General features: G+C 38.9%; 1 protein-coding gene across 4 annotated transcripts in view; it reads right to left on the reverse strand.

Annotated features, from left to right (window-relative positions):
• The window catches only part of FMN1 (formin 1), a 361,845-nt gene that overhangs the window by 84,502 nt on the left and 257,292 nt on the right, over positions 1-20,051 (reverse strand). For all 4 annotated transcript variants that reach the window (XM_030559410.1, XM_030559412.1, XM_030559413.1 and 1 more), the window contains 4 exons: positions 18,126-18,255; positions 13,349-13,495; positions 9,112-9,171; positions 8,406-8,526 (listed from right to left, as the gene is read on the reverse strand). In XM_030559410.1, coding sequence (XP_030415270.1) covers positions 8,406-8,526; positions 9,112-9,171; positions 13,349-13,495; positions 18,126-18,255 — 458 coding nt within the window. The remainder of the gene's footprint in view (positions 1-8,405; positions 8,527-9,111; positions 9,172-13,348; positions 13,496-18,125; positions 18,256-20,051) is intronic.

A 20,051-nucleotide genomic window follows, 5' to 3' on the forward strand; every position in this document is an offset into this window, starting at 1 on the left:
ATGGTGCAAACATAGCCAAATCATTTTATTTTAAAATCTGAACAAATACCGGTGGAAAATGTTTTACAGTTTCTGCCCAGCAATAATTATAGAAGCAGTGACTGCAATAGTTAAGGCTGAATAAGCATTTGCATTCTAACTTATATTTTAAGACATGTCTAACTTCTGGAACCTGTCATCTTTCAGACTGAAGTGTTTCAGTCTTAGTCTCCATCCAAAAATGAATATTTTTGGAAAATGTGAGCTAAAACAGTTCAGCTATTATGTATCAAGTGTAAAGAGACAAAAGAAGTCCATTTCCCCTGTTAAAAAAACCAAACAAAAAAAATATTGCAACCTTCTGCAAGAACAGTTCTAACACCAAAACACATGGGGGTAGAAAATTAAAGTATAGCATGAGAGAAAACGTCTTTGAATATTCTGGAGAAAACTGGTTTTAATATGGTCATAATCCTATGAACCACTGAAAACAGCGCTCTGCAAACATGAAATATGGTTTGGAAAGAGTTTTCTAAAATAAACACATAGTATCACAAGGTCTTGCAAAAATTAAAAAGAAATAAAGCAATGCATCTCATGATCACCCTTCCCTGCCTGTACTGCCAAATGTAATGGGGTTGAGGGAAATGAGTTTTGCTTTCAGATCTGAACATGGTGAAGTTAGTGGACCAACTTATCACTTGTGGAAGTGAGTTCTATTATCCAGGTTCAGTCTGCAGGGTTGCAATTTATCAGACTTTAAAGTCACGATATTTTAATGCACAAAAAATCCTGTACCAGAAGTGAACTGTGTCCATATTGGGTCTAACACAAGGGCAGTTTTTTGGGGGGAATTTCACCATTTTTCCCCCAGCACCCTCCAGACCCAAAACTGCATATGAGCTAATATACTCTCAACTGGGTGAACATTAAGACCTATGCGGACTTGGGGAAGAAGGAAATTCCAGGTAGGAACAAGCCCAAGGAACCAAAGAAACTGAAGCTAGCAGGAGAAGACATAAGAGCAGCCTCAGAATGTTTATGTAGAGGAGACTGGCAAGGTAGACGTGGATGATGTTATTAGAGTGTTTTCATGGAATCAAAGAAACACACATCTCTATTAGACTCCCTGGCACCTTTCCTCACAGCAGTGGCACTGAACTTTAAGGATACATTTCAAATGTTTACTTGACTGTAAAAGACAGGGGCAAAAAATCTCAAGTTAACTTTTACCTAAGAAGACAAAGGAACCAAGAACTTCAGACTTTGGGGGAGATCTTGACCAACGTGGTGGTCAGCCATCTTGCTGGAAGGTGGTAAGACTCTTACCTTGAACCAAGACTGTAGTTTTGTTAGGTCTTAGTCACTAGAAAGTGTTTCCTCCCCGTTTTTATTTGTTTGTAACTATTTCTGACTTTATCCCTTACACTTGAACTCACTTAAAATCTCTCTCTTTCTGATTCACTAAACTTGTTTTACTTTTATTCTACATCAATCCAGTGCTGTTTGACTGTAAGTGATTATTAACTCCATTCAAAGCAACAAGCTGATGTGCTTTTGTCTCTTTAAAAGGGCAATAGACTTTATTACGTCTCTCAATGGTCCAGGAGAGGGCTGGACATTTCAGGGCAGTCAGTTTTGGGACAGGAGGTGTGTTGGGGGTCACTTGGCTAGTAGTAATCATGGCTGCTGGAGAGCACAGTGTGGCTGAGGTGTAACAGGCAGGCTGCTGGATTCAGAGTTTCTGAACTAGGGCAGCTCTACACTCACCCCCACCCACACCTTGTATGCTGGCTTGGAGCATCCAGACAGGGAGCTATAGGAGCAGAACATTTTAAGGCACTCAGAGTTACAGGACAAGTGGTGACACAATCTCTCGCTGGTCTGAGTTGAATCCCAAAATGTTACAGCATGTCATACCTCTTTCCCCTACCCTTTGTCTGTCTTGAGTTTGTAGCTGAGCCTCTCATCTCAGGAGTGCATCCAAATGTTAGGATGCAGTGTCAGAGCAGTTCTTTCACTCCAGCAGTCCCTTTATCTGTCCACAATGACCTGCTGTTTCCATGCCCCAGCCCTCTGGCCAGGACACTTCTCAATTTGTTCCCTTTCTAGGATTAATAGAAAAGCCCCAAAATAAAAATGCTCAACATCTAATGGCCTCTAAGCCTGTCCCACAGCTTCTGTTTGGAACTCACAGTTCTTGGCCTTTTACACTCTTGATGTCTGTACTCCCCTCTTGTTCCGAGGGAGAGTTGGGGGAACCCACAGGTCCACCCTCTCCTCTGGGTCCCAGTCCAGGGACTCAGTTTAAGGACTCTTCCTTCAAAACCTCCACTATTTCCCTGGAATGCTCCTACCTTCCCCCTGCTTGTCAGCGGTTCCTCCACATCTGCAGCTCTGCTAGCCTCACCTTGGATTTGTGGCTTCTGACAGATTCTTCTTATTCAGATATGAAGTAGTGTCCTTGAAGCCACTTCCAGACCTTCTCTGCAGCAGCTGGGCAGTATTGTGAGCAATCCCTCTGTCTCCCGCCTTAAGCCAGTCACAATACTGCCCTCCTCCAGCCAGGAGTCTGCCCTCAGCCCTCTTTCTGGGGCTGGGGTTGTATTTCAGGCAGTTTCTCTGCCTCTAGCATTAGAACAGACAGTAACTTCCACTTCAGACAGGAGTTTCCTGCTCAGCCCTCATCAATGGAGCTAGGGTAGTGGTTTAGGCTAGCTGCAGGGCTTTAGCCAGCTTTACTTTCAGCTGAACACCCTTTCTCAATTAGCACTCCAGTTTGGAGGCAGTGTCTCCTGATGATGTCTGCTTTGCTATGAGAGAGAATGGAGAGGGGTAACTAGTGGTGTTTCCCCAAGGGTCAGTCCTAGGACCAATCCTATTCAATTTATTTATAAATAATCTGGAGAAAGGGGTAAAAAGTGAGGTGGCAAAGTTTGCAGATGATACTAAACTGCTCAAGATAGTTAAGACCAAAGCAGACTGTGAAGAACTTCAAAAAGATCTCACAAAACTAAGTGACTGGGCAACAAAATGGCAAATGAAATTTAATGTGGATAAATGTAAAGTAATGCACATTGGAAAAAAATAACCCCAACTATACATACAATATGATGGGGGTTAATTTAGCTATAACTAATCAGGAAAATGATCTTGGAGTCATCGTGGATAGTTCTCCAAAGACATTCATGCAGGGTGCAGCAGCAGTCAAAAAAGCAAACAGGATGTTAGGAATCATTAAAAAAGGGACAGAGAATAAGACGGAGAATAACTTATTGCCCTTATATAAATCCATGGTATGCCCACATCTTGAATACTGCATACAGATGTGGTCTCCTCATCTCAAAAAAGATATACTGACATTAGAATAGGTTCAGAGAAGGGCAACTAAAATGATTAGGGGGTTGGAATGGGTCCCATATGAGGAGAGATTAAAGAGGCTAGAACTTTGCAGCTTGGAAAAGAGGAGACTAAGGGGGGATATGATAGAGGTATATAAAATCATGAGTGATGTGGAGAAAGTGAATAAAGAAAAGTTATTTACTTGTTCCCATAATATAAGAACTAGGGGCCACCAAATGAAATTAATGGGCACCAGGTTTAAAACAAATAAAAGGAAGTTCTTCTTCACACAGCGATCAGTCAACTTATGGAACTCCTTGCCTGAGGAGGTTGTGAAGGCTAGGACTATAACAGGGTTTAAAAGAGAACTAGATAAATTCATGGAGGTTAAGTCCATTAATGGCTATTAGCCAGGATGGGTAAGGAATGGTGTCCCTAGCCTCTATTTGTCAGAGGGTGGAGATGGATGGTAACAGAGAGATCACTTGATCATTACCTGTTAGGTTCACTCTTTCTGGGGCACCTGGCATTGGCCACTGTCAGTAGACAGGATACTGGGCTAGATGGACCTTTGGTCTGACCCAATATGGCCATTCTTATGTTCTTAGAGAAGGCAGTATATATGCTAGTCTCCTTTTCCCAGCTCATTCCCAACTGCCTGGGTGAGAGGGGAGACTTGCCCCACCTGCCTTTCAAGGCCTTTAAAGAAACAATGACTGCCTTTCTCCCAAGCACTACTTATTCTCAGGACTGTTTCCTCTTCATCAATATCTCTTATTGCCTAGGTCTTTGAATAAATAAACAAACAAAAACTTCCAAAATTTTGAAGTCCCATGGCATGTGACTGGGGATAGGCTGACCAGTAAGCACTGCTACCCTTACGGGCTTACTCCCCTGTCATAGCTTTTTTCTATTTGCTAAGTGTCTAACATAATGGAGCCCTGTTCTCAGTCAGTCCCTAGGTACTACCATAGTGAATATAATAAATATTAAACAACATATTTATTAGGAGAAGGGGCTGACATGTAGAATAAGTCATGGTGGAGGGGGATTAGTGGGTAAGGGACAGACTACCAAAGGTGAATCATACATATATCATATGACTGAGTGATTAACATATAGATAGTACTACTTACCCAGAGCACACTTTTGCACAAAATAAACAGATACATAAATAAATTTGGAGCCCAGGCTTCACCAATCCTCTAACTTTGCATCTGCATTATTTGAGGGGAAATGTATTGCCACTTAGTCATATATGTACTTGACTGAGTTTGTAATGTAAACATTTAAACTATTTCAGTTGCACCCGTAATTTGCTAGCATAGAAATGGTGGCCAGCATCTTCATATCTAACTACATAGGCACATGAGAAAAGGTGGAATTTACAAAAGCAACTTACTGTCGTAGGAGCACAAATCCTGTGGCCTTTCAATGGGACATATGCTTCTGACTCATGTAGGCACTTTTGTGAATCCTACCCACGTACAATAAGAGCGGGATGTCAAAAGTGCTCAATGTTGGCTCATCGCTTCTCCCACAGTAGACCACTCAACAAAGATAATCCCCCATACACACACACCAGTGTTTATGTGCAGTCATAAAAAAGCAAAGTGCTAGGAATGGGATGGTGAATAATACAAAAAATTGTATAATAACTTTATGTAAATCAATGGCACTGTGTTCAGTATTGGTCACATCATTTCAAAAATAATATTGCAGAACAAGAAGGGGCAACAAGAGAGACCAAGGACACAGAAAACCTCTCATATAAATAGAAATAGAAACCTCTCATATAAATAGAAATAGAAAATATTGGGATTGTTTATCCTAAACAGGAGATGAATGAGAGGGAACAACTCAAAAGAATTAAGGGTTTTATACATTCATATGTAACCACTGAAATGAAACTACCTTTTTGGGAGCACAATGATAAGAAAGGAATAATTTGGGGGGTGAAGGGAAGAGAGATGGAAATTTTTGCCACAGACCAAGCAAAAAGAGTAATACAATTTTTAAAACCCATGCAGAGCAAAGGGAAACTTTGTTTTTAAAACAATAGTGTTAACTTAAAAATCCCATCTTATAAAATTAATATATTTGCTTATGTTACTAGAAATACTTCAAATTATTGAAAATGAAAGAACTATAAAAACCTTAGTTGAAATCCTGGCAACACAGAAGTCAATGGGAGACAGGATTTCACCTCTTATTTATATTTCACTAGTTATACTGTGTACTTTCTGTATTTCTCTCAGCCTGAAAAATGATATTCAGTTAAATCTACTTAATTTCTGTGTATAATCTTTTTAACTTTAAAGTTCTCAGGGCTGTGCACAGCCTGGGCAGAATGTGTGTTAGAAATTGTTTTGACTCAAAGTTTGTAAAAAAAATAATTGAAAGATTTCTATTTATTTTGCGAAAGCTTGTTTGTTTTTTTAAAAAATATTTTTGAGCCAATTTTTAGTTGAAACTGTCCCTTTAAAGAAATCTGTCCATTAAATTGTATGGAACTCAATCTGTTTGCCTCAAAAGGATGAAAGGCTGCATGGCCCGTCTGGATTTGAACTCTTGGTTCCATAGAGTCTAGGTATTTCAAACCCAAGGCTTACACCACTAAGACAGCCCTCTCTGGCATGACAACTCAATCCTTCCTATTTTAACATCTATGATATACAGATAAATGAATGCCTTGATAAAGTGGTCAGCAAATAATTCGTGTAATAGTAACAATCTACCTTCATTAAAGAAACAAGCATTTACCTTGAACATGTTATTTCAGATACACTGGGTGGTATTTAAATTTACTGTGGCTTTTTGTCTTCATTTTTGTGCTATCGTATTGTCTGAGAAAATAAGTTTGCGAAAAATAACACTAATGCCGCACAGAGCAGTAGTTTTTCCCCTAGTAGCACATGAGAAAACCCCCTGTTTATTGCCCTTGTCTCATCACACTTCCATGGAGGTTTGCTTTGACTGGACACGCAAGCTACCTTTGCCAACCAAACCATAAAATAAATCTAATGTACCCTATAATACAGGCAACTGCAGTTAATATTGTTCAAATTATTTACATCTGAAGGGCCGCGCCTGTCTGGATGGCTGGGCCTGACGCTTCTCTGGACTTGGTTTCTGCTAATCACATCTGTTTCAGTTTTAGACTTTCACTGGTATTCTGGCAGCAGCCACAACTTTTTAACAGCTACAATAAACTACAGAGACTCATCAAATGTTTGTTGTATGTGTTAAAATTATATCCTCTTCAATTAAAACATCTGATGCGAACTAAACTACAGTGTTATCTAACAAGAGAAATTTGAAAGGGAATGTTTAAAAAAAGGCATATTCATACACATTGCTCCTATTACTACTATTATGCACAATGTTCCTAGTACAACTATTTTTTTGTTTAAATGTAAGAGAAATTCATTAGAGAAATGTATTAGCATTCCTCCAAAAAATTCTGTGTGCCTTTCAAGTGTTAAACACATTGGGACATCAAAAGATTACAAGAATGTTTTTTGTTTGAAAACATTTGCTGTGTGTCATAAAGTCATTACTTTCATCCATTATTTGACTTTGTCAAGTTTCATATATGTTTTTATACAGTAATATAATAAAGGCAAACTCAGAACTATATTTATATTATTTGACTATAAAAGCATCATCACCATCATCATCTTCTTCCCTTTCTCCCATCATCTGGGGTCATATAAAAGCTTCTACCTTTCTTTATAATAGTCTGACAAAATATACATCTTTGAAGCACAAAAACAAAAGATCACAACAAAAATATAAATCTAATAAAAATAGGGAAGCCTGAACTATTATGTTTTTTACTACCCCTCCTTTCTCTCTCTCTCTTTATTTTCTTTGCAATTTAGCACTAAAATCATGTAAATGTCAAAGCCTTACAGCGCAGTCTGTAATGGGGAAATGCACGGCACCAGAACTACATGCTGGCGTAGAAGAACATCAAACACAGATCATGTTTCTGCACAAACTAGCACAAGAGAGGGCAGGCCAAGGGTTTTACAGGGCCAAGAGATGAGAGGAGATAGAGCACTCGCCTATGCCTGGGTTGAATAAACAACAACTGATACCTTCCTACCACTGTTGACCTTTGAAACCCTCCTTAAGGTGGTTATAACCTAATTCAGCCATTTCTAACTGGAAGAATAAATTATTTTGTAATGGTTTTTATTGCTTACACTGAACAATAGAATACAGTCATCTTGCTCAATTTTGATGCAAAAATTAATGTTTTGTTTGGAACCCCCCCAAAGAAGTTAATGTATTATTTAAATTTAAGCAGAATATTCTGTATATTCTTTTATCTAGAATTCTTTTCTTGAAATCCCATTTTTATACAAAACAGCCTTAGTATTACTTTTCCCTAACAAAACTAAGAAGCAAAAAATATTCAGTCATCATTTGCTGTGTTTAAGAAAGTCTTACAAAGCATGAGGTAAAAATGAAACTGTCTAGGATACTTAGAGAGCAACCGACTCCTATTTTATTTCTAACTCAGTGCTTTGATTGATAGAAGACTTGCCTTTCTGAGAACTTTTTTATTATAAACATTTTTAAATGTTTATTTCATGCCCAAGGGTAAACAATACTTTGAGCTGAAGCTCTCCATTTCCCTTTGCTGTGTCTTGGCAAGCAGGTGCTTTATTTTTACATTAATAGTATTCAAATTCTTTCTTGTAGCTGTTAACTTGTTATACAAAGACTGTGGCAAGTATTTATGTTATTGGACTAAGAGGTATCTACAGTTAAACAAAGAATCCTGGAGAAGCCAGAGGAAAATTCCTACATAATTAAAGCAAATTTCCAAGAGATTTCTTTTGGGGCCCTTTGAATTTAAAAGGGATTACAGAAAATTACTTTTTGCTGGTTTTGCTTTCATTTTAAAAAAAAGTCATGATGTACACTTATTTTTATTTTATGTTTGTAATTTGTGCCAGGGTGTAAATACATAGAACAACACTATAAACCTAAAGAGTAATAAACAAAACTCAAAGTTCTCTTTTTAAATGGCACTCAGTTGTTAGCATAACAATGTAAAAGTTCCCAGTTACCTTCTAGATCTCTCTTCAGTTTTCTTAAGTCTTTTATTAGGTCTTCAAACTTAACTTGGGAGGCTTGGAAGAAATCTTGTGGTTCTGGTAGAGGAAAAATACTCTTGTCTGTTCCTGCATCCTTAAAACAAACAAACAAACAAACTCATGCAACTGTGCCCAGAAAAAAAAAAACAAAAAACTCTTGGCATAGATGCCCTACCCGAGTGTAAAAAATTACTTGCGCGAGAGCTTTTTTCCAGTGGAGGAAAAACCGTAAGGTAGACAAGCCCTGAGTCTTCTCAAATTTCACTACTGTAATAACAGAAATACTTACTGCCTAGTCCCCCAGTTAATTTCCTGTCCCCGGTTTAAAGCGACAAGATTTTTGAGGCACTATTGCTGCTACATTTTGGGCTTTGTCCAAAAATATTTTCCATGAACTGGTCTTGAAAACATTTGTTGGTAAGAGTTGTCAGCTACTGCAGAATGGGGAATTTCCCCACTCCTTTACCCACGCACCATAATTTCTGAAAACTATTGAAAGCAGACGATATTTAGTCTATTCAGTATTATAAATTTTATTTTCCCTGTTGGAACTATTTTATCCAGATAAGAAAAATTAGTAATAAATTCAAGTCTTTCTCTAATCTTTGTCTCTTTCTCAACAAAATTTCTCTAAGTAATATACTGATACAGTAGTTAATTCAGCAAATGAACCACTTACCTTGTCGAAGTGTCGTAGGTAATATATGACAACATAATCCACAAGATTAATACCGTTATCCTAGGAAGAGATTAAATATATTAATTAAAAGGTTAAGTTGGGAGTGAAAACAATGTCAAAAGACATAAGATGAAAGTAGTTTTAAATCAGTTTAAAAGGAATATAATCCCATGTTATTTATTTATTTACGTGGCCTTTTGAGTAGGATCTACAATGTATTAGTCGCAGTGCAGTATAGTATAGTATTGTATAGTAATCAGGGACCTGATTTTCTCACAACAGGTCACCAGTAACTTCTACCAATTGGAGTTATTGGGATCCTGCAGTGGGAAGAACTGCCAGGTGTTACAATTCTCTAATAATTCAAGTAATTAGATTAACAAACATTGTAATTGCCTGAAAAATTTCAATAAATTCACACATTTTAAAATTCACAGGTTTTGAAGCTAAATGGGACCTTTAGTTTATTTAGCATCACCTCCTGTATAACACAGGCCATGAAGTGTATAAGCATTCCATACCTTTTATACCAAATATAAAATCATAGAGTATACACATGTTCAGTGCGTTTAATACATTGTGTATGTTGTTTCATGAATATATATTTCTACCATGTTAAAAGATTTCACTCTACAAAGGCACTACTTTCTCAGTCCTGCATTGCCTGTATTGTTGCGCATGGTAATGTTTTATTTTCGTATGTTACTGAATCAATTTACCCGATTTCAGCTGTGGAAATGGATAAACAGTGCTCAGGTATAGAATCATAAATTACAGGAAATTATTAAACAGCACAAAAGAAAGACAATGTAGTGTACTATACGTGGAATGTCTTTGATGTCTTTTTTTCATTTGTATAAAGTGTATTGATAGCTATCAGGGTAAAGGTTCGGATATGCACAATGCATGACTTCCTGCAAGAGCTGTCTGGCGTATATATGAGTCTGCAGCACATTACATTTTATTAATAACACAGAGCAGCAAAATTCATAACTAAGAAAGTCACTATTCATACAGGCAAAACAATATATATATATATATATATATATATATATATATATATATATATATAGCCCTTGTGAAGTAAAACATTAGTTCTACTTTATTCTATATACACTCTTACACCACACTGTGACAGAATATACCCGGGTCCACACCTTACACGTCACTGTAATAGTCTTTGTACAAAGTATGCTTTGCGAGATATCATTTGAAAACTCATAATTTGCTGGTTATTATTGACCTGATAAAATGTGCGTGGCAACATTGTATGTTAAGTGGTGAGATTCCACTGTAACGTGTTATTACCACATATTCCAAACTGAGATTGGCAAACAGGTCTGTCTCAAACAAAGCAGTGTGCTCTCTGCTTAATATGCATCTAAACAGTAAACAGAGTCATCAAGCAACAAGAGAAACAAAAGAAGCTCCAGCATGTGAGGAAAAGCAGCAGGGAGCATCCTTTCCTATAGACTCTTTTTCTCCTGAATCTCAGATGGAAATGTTTTTTCAAGAGGAGGACTGACACTAAAAAAAGGAGGGACAAACACCCCACGACATCCCTCTCTTTCTCCCTACCAATCGCATTCATGTGCTAGAAGCAACAAAGGAAACATACACTGGACTGGAGAAGGGATTCCGACCTAAGAAGTTTGGTCAGAAAGACTGCTGAGAGCATGTGGTGAGAAAACTTTGCTTTGAATTTAACATAGTTTGTTAAGTTAGGCACCAGTTGCATTTTATCTTTATTTTTCTTGTAACCATTTCTGACTTCTATGCCTTATTACTTGAACTCACTTAAAATCTGTCTTTGTAGTTAATAAACTTGTTTTAACGAATCCAGTGTGTTTAAACTGAAGTGTCTGGGGAACTCCATTTGGAGTGGCAAGTTACGTGCATATTATTTCTTCTGAAGCAATAACAGACTTCATATAAACTTGTATTATCCAGGAGAGGGTTGGGCATACAATGGACATACATTTCTGGGGGCAGATCTAAGACTGGGAGTGTGTTGGGGTCATGCTGCAGTATAATCAAGTCTGGTAAGAGCCAAGGTGTGGCTGGCTGACTGGCTGCAGCACACACAGAGATACCTGGGAGTGACTTGCCTGCAGGGGGCTGTTTGTAAGCAGTCCAGATTGGAGGTTACAACAGTAAAGCATTGTAAAGGGCTCCCCAGGTTAGTGTAAGGGTGACACAGCCACTCATTAGTCTGGATTGTACCCTACTATGTTACACACACCTATCACATTCGTTTGATTAGGACAGGCAGAAGACTGGGTCACAGACACAGAGACAGATTTTAAAGTGTGGGACCACAACTTTATCATCTTTCCAGGCCTCCATGCCACATAATCAATATTCAGGGTTGGATATTTTCAGCTTATCATTAGGATGAATTCTGTCCCTCTCCCACACAGTGGAGGATTGTTGTATGGTCCAAAGGTGCTGGTGCCCAGAGGCCCTGACCAATTGGGGGAGCCCTGCAGGAGCACCGGAACCCTAGCCGTGATCCTTGCTCCTCCTCTCTACCTCTCCCCACTCCTCCTCTTCCCCCTGAGGCCCCGCCTCCATCTTAGAGAAGCCTGTGTGGAGGGGGTGAGCAATTCCCACTGCCCTGAGGCAGAGGTGGCTGAGTGCTGCTTGCCCAAGCCCCACGCTGAGCTGGCCAGATAAAGGCCCCCCCCAGCCCAGCGCAGCACTAGACTGAGGCCCCCTCCTGACCAGCACAGCATTTGACCCAGGAACCCCCCGTCCACCGCCTGGCCCAGCGCTGGAGTGAGGGGCCAACCTGAGCAGGGCTGGAGTGAACCACTCTCCCTCATTCCCTCCCTTCCCCTCCTCTGAGTCCCTTTCCCCCTCCCATCTCCAGTGTGGAGCTGTTCTCAGCCCCTTTCCCCCACTCCTCTCCCACGTGGCGCTGAACTCCCCCAAGCCCCTCTCCTCTCTCCGCCCGCTGGCCCTCCCCCATGAGGGGCTGGCCTGAGCCACTCACCAAAGCCCCTCTCCTGCCCCATGCAGGGCTGTCCTGAGCCCCACCGCTACCCCCTCCCACCCGAGCCCCGCCACTCACCCCCGCAAGCTTCTTTTTGGCAAAGCTGGGCATTGGTCCCATTTGCTCTTGCCAAATGATCACCAGTTGCCAAATGATCATCATCCCAAAAAAGGTGGGATGTATAGGGCCAAAATGGGACATTTAGTCATCCTAAGCCGGGGTCCCCAAACTTTTTTTTTATCAAAGCCAATTGCAACAGGGAGAGTTATAAAATTCCCACCTCCTCTTCTTGCCAGGCGTGATCACCATGTGCATTCAAGATGAGAGGGGCACAGAGCAGCCAAGCCTGCACTCCCATCCCCCCAGGACCACAAGGTTTGTCCTTCCACTGCTTATCTGATCAAACATCATCCCTGCTGAGATGGAGGTAGGGCAACATGAGCCCCCAAAGTGGCTAATTTTTTAGTGTCCTGACTAAAGCCTTAAGTAACTATCCAGAGACCTTTTGGGTTTGCAGTTTTTCAGAACAGAATTTGCCATCTAGGTTGATTTTTTTTCTTCACTCAGTGTAGCAGTTCAGAATTCTTGTGTTACAATTGTTATTTGAAGACAATGTGATACTTGCCAACTTAAAAATGAAGATGGGCAACACTTTGCAGACATGGGCAGACTCTTCCACCAAGAATCCAAACCCATAAACTCATATCTGATCCTTCCGTTTTCCAGTTTCTAACCACTGTTCCTAAACTTGGCCCTCAATGTATTTCCTCACATGCTAGTGGCTTTTGTAAAGATGTGCGACTAATATCAGGAATGAGGGTTGGGGACAGTCACTCGAGAAACCTTCTGCCCTCTGTGCTCTCTTACGTGTCTTTAACCCTGCACTGACTGACTTTTGACTGAAAAAATACACAAAAAGGCTTTGACACCAAGATAATCTTTTCAGTGGCAGAATCTAGGTGAGATAGGAGATGTCTATGTGTGCATGTGTGAGGCAGGGGACAAATTGGGGAGAAAGAGACAGAGGCCAGTAGTCAGTGAGGAGGAAATTCTTTGTGATGCAAATGATCTGTGCGAAAGAACAATGAAGGGAGAAACATTCCGAAAGTAACATCTACAAAGCGTGCTGCTGTTTAAAACAGATAATAGTAAGAGGCAAGAGAGAGATCAATCTTTTACAGATGATGGAACATGAAAAAGATCACTTGACAAATGCCCTTTAAAGTAAAAACAAGTACTTACTCTGCTCTTGACATCCTTTAGTTTGGGAAGAATTTCCAAACCAAATCCATCTGCTTGACCTCGTGTCCTGTTCCCCCCATTCATATAATTTCCAAAAGCCAAAATCAAGCCTAAAATTTCCTTCACACTTCTCATGTCCAGCAAATCCTGAAAGAGGAATACTAATTTGTAACATCAGGTGGTACAAGAAGTTAACAATACTTTTACTGTTGCCCATGAATGTTACAGCGATGAGACGGACAAAAATTATGGATTTCCCAAAAAACTTATACCAATATTTACCACAAAACCGTTTTCTACAACTAGTACTTGAAGTGCAGTAGTCATGAAAATGGCATTATATGGTTCCATGTTTGTCACTCACTGATTCCACATCAAAGTAAAGTAAAGGGATGTTTTGTGATTTTAGGCTCTCGACAATGCAGGAGTCAAGCTGGATCCTTTTTTTCCTCCCTTGGTATTCTCAGTAGTAAAGATTCTGCAGGCCAGATGATTCCCTCAATCATCCCTCTACAAAACCAGGCAGCTTTCAATGGGGATTGAACAAGTGCTGCAAGAGGAACAACCAGAAGACCGTGGACTTGCACAGCTTTAACTGTGTGCATTAATTTGGCCTGCAGCAGCTTTCTTTCATTCTCTCACAAAATCACCAGACAAAAGTTAGCCTTACTCTCAGAGCCCAGGATGCAGAGTTGGCAGTTTAAAAACAATTCGTTCATTTGCAAATTGAGAAGAAGTATTATTTATTATTATTTGTATTACAAAAGTGCATAAGAGCTCTAGTTCTGGAACAGGATCCCAGTGAGGTAGATGCCATACAAACAGAACAAAAAGACAGACCCTACCCCTTGGGCTTACAATCTAAGTAAAATTTGACATGGAATCACTGAGGTATAAACACAGAAGAGCACAATGCCAATTTCGGAGTAACATAAGAGAACAGAACCAAGTACTGCCATTCACAACACTACCCATTAGGCTACTGTGTCAGTTCTGGACAAATTGGAGAGAGGCCAGATGTGGACAAATTGGAGGGCAACAAAAACAATTAGGGGGAAGGGGCACATGTCTTATGAGGAGAGGCTGAGGGAACTAGGCTTATTTAGTCTGTAGATGAGAAGAGTGTGGGGGCATTTGATAGCAGCCTTCAACTACCTGAAAGGGCTGGGGGGGTTCCAAAGAGGATGGAGCTAGGCTGTTCTCAGTGGTGGCAGATGACAGAACAAGGAGCAGTGGTGTCAAGTTGCAGTGGGGGAGGTCTAGGTTGGATATTAGGAAAAACTATTTCATTAGGAGGATGGTGAAGCACTGGAATGGGTTACCAAGAGAGTTGGTGGAATCTCCATCCTTAGAGGTTTTTAGGGCCCGGCTTGACAAAGCCCTGGCTGAGATGATTTAGTTGGTGTTGGTCCTGCTTTGAGCAGGGGGTTGGACTAGATGACCTCCTGAGGTCTCTTCCAATCCTCATCTTATATGATTCTCATATTTTAAAATCTAATTTTCAAGGTTACCTAAGAATTTTCTCCTTGCTAGAACTCAACATACAAGTAGAGCTGTGCAAAAAAATGGATTTTTTTGGTTTGTCGGCAATTCAAAAAAAATAAAATAAAAATTCATTTGGGGGTCAAACTGAAAATTAAAATGTTTGAAAATTTCACCAAAAAGAAAAAGTTGAAAAAAACCTTTGTTCTGGGACAAACATTTCATTTGATCCAAAATAAAACATTGTTCTGAGCAATTTTTTAATGTTTATTAATTAAAAAAAATAAAGCTGAACAAAATTTCAAAACAAACAGTTTTGAATTTAAAAATCAAAATGTTTCATTTAGGAAATTTCAAAGTGAAATCTTCTGATTTTTTTAAAGTTTTTTTACAACCAAAACAATTTGGTGAAATCAACAGAATGTTTCGGGGTCACCAAATCTGCATTTTTTTGTAAAAAATAGTTTAAGCTGAAAAATTTCACCTAGTTCTACATGTAGGTTCTGAGTCATACAATGAATTTCTTTCAGAAATATTGGAAAGAGATACTATATCAATGTCAGAACACAGTTGTGTGCCTGTCTAAAACAGAGATGGGCCAAGAGGTTAGTGTTTGGATTCAGGATTACAATTTTGGCCCATCGCTAGGTTAAAGTGATGTGTTTTGCGCATGAAATGGACATGGAAAATGAAATATATAACAGCCTATAACCTTGTGTATTATATAAATTATTATTTATCAAAATGATAAACAGCATTTACGTGGCAGACTAATCACTCCCTCGACTGTAGTAATACAGGCATATATTTTTTTAAAGAGATTTTATTTTTATAGCACAAAGACAGGAACCTAAAAACAAACTCTAAAGGGAAGAAATTGAATAGACTGTGTCTTCTCCTTCTGAGATGTTATGTTTAATTTTGTTTTAATCCATATGAAGTACGTGCAGTATCTTGTACTATGAAGGTGACACAAAATGATGCAGATGTTCTTACTCAAAGAAATTATAAGAGAGGAAAATACTGCACACCAGAGTAGCCATTTCAAATAGGTTCATAAGGAAGGGCTTTATCCTTAGTTTGTTATCTGCCCAGACTAAGGAGCAATGGATTATTATTCCGCACCTGGAGGAGACTCAGGGAGTCATAATCAATCTCCCACCAGTTTCCCTGCTGCTTTAAGGAGAGAATAAGCTGTGCTGATGTAACGCTGACAGACCCCGGTTGTCAGCAGGCAGGATTGAACTGGGGATCTCTGGAACTTAGCGCATGAGCATCTACAGCATGAGCTAAAAGCCAGCTTTCTGTTAGCTAAAGCTGTAGAGCAGACTCACTTTCTCTCTCTCTTTAAGGGTCTCAGTGCCACTAGACAGGACAAAACACCACACCCAGAAGATGTGTGGGTTACAGTGGGTCTATACCCAGTGCACAATATGGGAGGTAGGCAGGGCAAGCCACAGTCTGGCGGTAACTATTTTAAATTGCTTAAAAAAGAAAAAAAGAAATAAAGAGCCTAGAGGTAGTATGGATAATGAACGGCCTCCATGTAAACACACACTATCCCTCCTAGGCATTAAAAACCGAAACTTAGGTCCAGAAGGTAGAAGAATAAATTCAGTGGTGAGGTAAATGGTGAGAGAAGTTGATTACAAAATAGGTACACTGTAAGGGATAAGGCAGAGATACCTGCTCTGATTTTGCATTAAGTGGACCACACTTCACCTGCTTGGGGAAAAATCAGAAGAAAGGGGAAGAGGTGGGAGAGAAAGTAAGTGACAGGGAGTCAAGAAACCTGGGTGCTATTCCCAAGTCTGCTTTAGAATTGCTCTGTAACTTTGGGGAAGCCATTCAAACTCCATGGCCCTGATTCTTATTTACACAAGGCCACTTTCTACCATCCTGATACTGTAAAAGGACCATAAAGTGAGTGAAAAGTAATAAGCCCCTTAACATTGACAGAGTGTGTTCTTAGTACAAATGTGAATCAGATGCTTTGTGCCTCAGTTCCTCATAAGTAAAGTGGGAGTAATACTATTTGCCTACCTCAGAAATTCTACGTATCTTACTTCATTGTTTATAATGCGCATTCGATAGGAAGCGCCATATAAACACACAATATCATTGTTTTTATTACTATTTGAAAATACTGTGTAAAATCTTCTATCAAAGGGGTAGCTGTGTTAGTCTGGATCTGTAAAAAGCAACAAAGAGTCCTCTGGCACCTTACAGACTAACAGAGGTATCGGAGCATGAGCTTTTGTGGGTGAATACCCACTTAGTCAGATGTGAAATCTTGTTTGTTTTTAACATTCCTAAGGTTTTAAGAAAGATAACTCGTTTTTAGGAGTACCTAAGTATTTTTGTTTTAAATCCACAGCAGATTTGGCAACATTTCTGATATGAGTACTGCAATAAATACAAAACATTTTTTGAGACATCTGAGTGAGGATGGAGCTTTGTTTTCAGTTCACAACATTTCAGTGACATCACGGGTACAACCATATTTACACTAGTCTCTTCTACACTGTTCATTTCCTCTTTCTTGGCTTGTCTCCTTGTTTGAATTGGCTTTTTAGTCTCATTTTCCTCTTGAATTCTCGCTTTATCCCCATCTCCAGACTCTTCACTTTCCCCACACATTATACTCTCTCCCTCTAAAGCACCTCCAAATCCACTTTGCCAACATGTGAGCAGAGCAAAAAATCAAAAAACAGATCCTGTCGACTTCACCTTGCTTCTCGATCCACAGGTGGAGTGGGGCAGTAGAGAGTTCAGAAGAGACTCTTCTTATGGTAGGCCAGACAATTTACTATGCTGGCCTTTTGCATGAATGTCTGTGGTTGCTATTCACTGTTTAGGTTTTCTTCTAATCATCATAATCAATTAATTCTATTACTGTAACATCTAGGAACCCATTACTTTTTCTTCTAAAATGTATTTATTTCTAGAGTTTTACTGATTTAGTTTAATTCATTTATTAAAGTTGGCTTTGAGGCTGATCTCTGTTACTGTAAGATTCTGCTCGGTTTTGCAACATTTGAAATTTCTTTACTGAAAATATCTATCATTTTACATGAAATGACTGGCACTATGCAAGTTAATTAAAATCTGCTATTCCACTGGAAGGAAATGTTGCTATGTAAGAGCCATATAGCGCTTTTAAATTCCTGCAAAGTTAATGAAACAGCTGAAGTATTTATACTATACCTGAATTAGTTTTAGGAAGCAAGGAAATACATAGTATTTTAAATAACTTTAATTTGTGATTGGCTTTCATTAGACTGGCGGAACCTACCTTAGAAGCACGAGTAATAACATCCACTTTACGATGCACTGAGGTTATCCCCTCAGAGAAAACAGATTGGAAGATTATACATTGCGCACGTTCTGCAAAATTGGGGATCTGGGATAACTCATATAAAAATCTGTGAAAATAAGAACTACACTGTAATACCAAATCTTTACATTTCACATCTTTTGTTATAACATTTCACATCTTTTGTTATAATATAACATGTCAGAGTAATAGTGTTAAAGAAAGCACATACATAAAGCAATCTTTCTTTATTTGAATTGTAAATTAAATATGACAAAACAAAATAATGTTTCATGATCTTTTCCACAACATTAGAGAACAGAGTAGCTGTATTATCAAAGCTCGTTGGTGACAAACAGAAGGACCTGCAGACTGGAGATTTCTGTTCCACTACTCTATGGACAGGCTTATGTGTGAGAGAAACATTGCCCTCTACTGGATGAAAACAGCTCTGTACATCGGTTTATCAGTTTGATTGTTTGGTGTATTGCTAAATAAAAGAGTATAACAGAATAACAACAATTAAAAATAGAAAAATACCCTTTAGATCATTTAGTCAAGTGTTTCCCAAAATGTTGGTGCACCTCTGCTAAGTGGCCACAAGGACAAGCTAAGGGCAAAGGAGATGCCTAAATTAAGATGGGCAGGACTTTAACCCCACATGGTAGGAATGAGGTGCATGACTGGTTTCATTTTCCTGACTACTCTTCATTTGAAATCCCTTGATACCATGCTCTATTCTGGTCACCTCACCATAGGATAGCCATTCCTGAGATTTAAAAGATCCAGCAAATGAATGAAGTGATTTAGGGTTTTAAGGTGCAAATTATAAAATACGATTAGCTTGACATAACTCAGGGAAAAAAAGAGACAATGAAGTATCTCACAGAACATTTTGTTATTTTGAAATAAAGGAATGGATTGGTGACAATACTTGGTTACTTATAACAAAAATCTATAGTCTGAATCTGTGGGATGATCCACTCTATATTGTAATTAAGGGTCATCATTACCAACATTTGCCACTTAGGATTACCTTGGATATCATAGTTTTCCCATTATGTTGAGTGTGAAATAAATATGATAACTGTACAGTATCATTTGGTAAACAGAGATTTTTTTAATGATGACAGCACAACAATTCAGGCAGACATCTTTTGTATAAAATGCAGGTTGGATTATCCATCAAAGTCAAAAACCAAAGAAAGAAGTGTAAATTAATGCAAGAGGATACTGGATAAAGTTTTGAAGAGGACAGAATTCTGGGTTCATTCATTAATTGTGGATTGGGGTTAAGAAAGGTAAGCGTCTGGCTAACTTCAAGATATGATGGAGCACCCCGTTGACCTAACGTAACTTTTTGATGGCCCTTAATACAACATTCTACCGACGATCTACAGTAAGCACAGAGGGTTTTAATATCATGTACTCTACCCTGGTACTGTAAAGACACCTTAAAGAAAGCTTATATAAAATGTATACCCACTTGATGGCTCCTTTACCCTGACAGAGTGCTGTAGAAAGGGCCTTAGTTTAATTTTGAATCAGGGCCAAAGCCCATCATACTGTAACTATATATAAATCATTGACTCCATTGAATTGAAAGACAATGAAGTAATCATTTTTATCAAGAAATAATGTACCAGCTTATATTTACTCACGTTCTAAAAACATCAAGTTTAGTGAATAATTTGAAACAAAACCGATTCTCTTCTCATGCCAGTGAAAGTCAAAAGGACCACAACTGATGTCAATGGAGATACATCCGTTTAAGAGAAGAGAGAACAAGGACTCAGTGTCATAATTTGGGAGGAAGCAAATATTTTACCTTCAAACAAATGATCGTTCTCTACTTACTGTGGTCAATAACATGGTCAGCAATAAAGCCCCAAATTGCATTTGCTT

Source organism: Gopherus evgoodei, chromosome 4 (genome assembly GCF_007399415.2).
Source record: "Gopherus evgoodei ecotype Sinaloan lineage chromosome 4, rGopEvg1_v1.p, whole genome shotgun sequence".
NCBI classification, from domain to species: domain Eukaryota; kingdom Metazoa; phylum Chordata; order Testudines; family Testudinidae; genus Gopherus; species Gopherus evgoodei.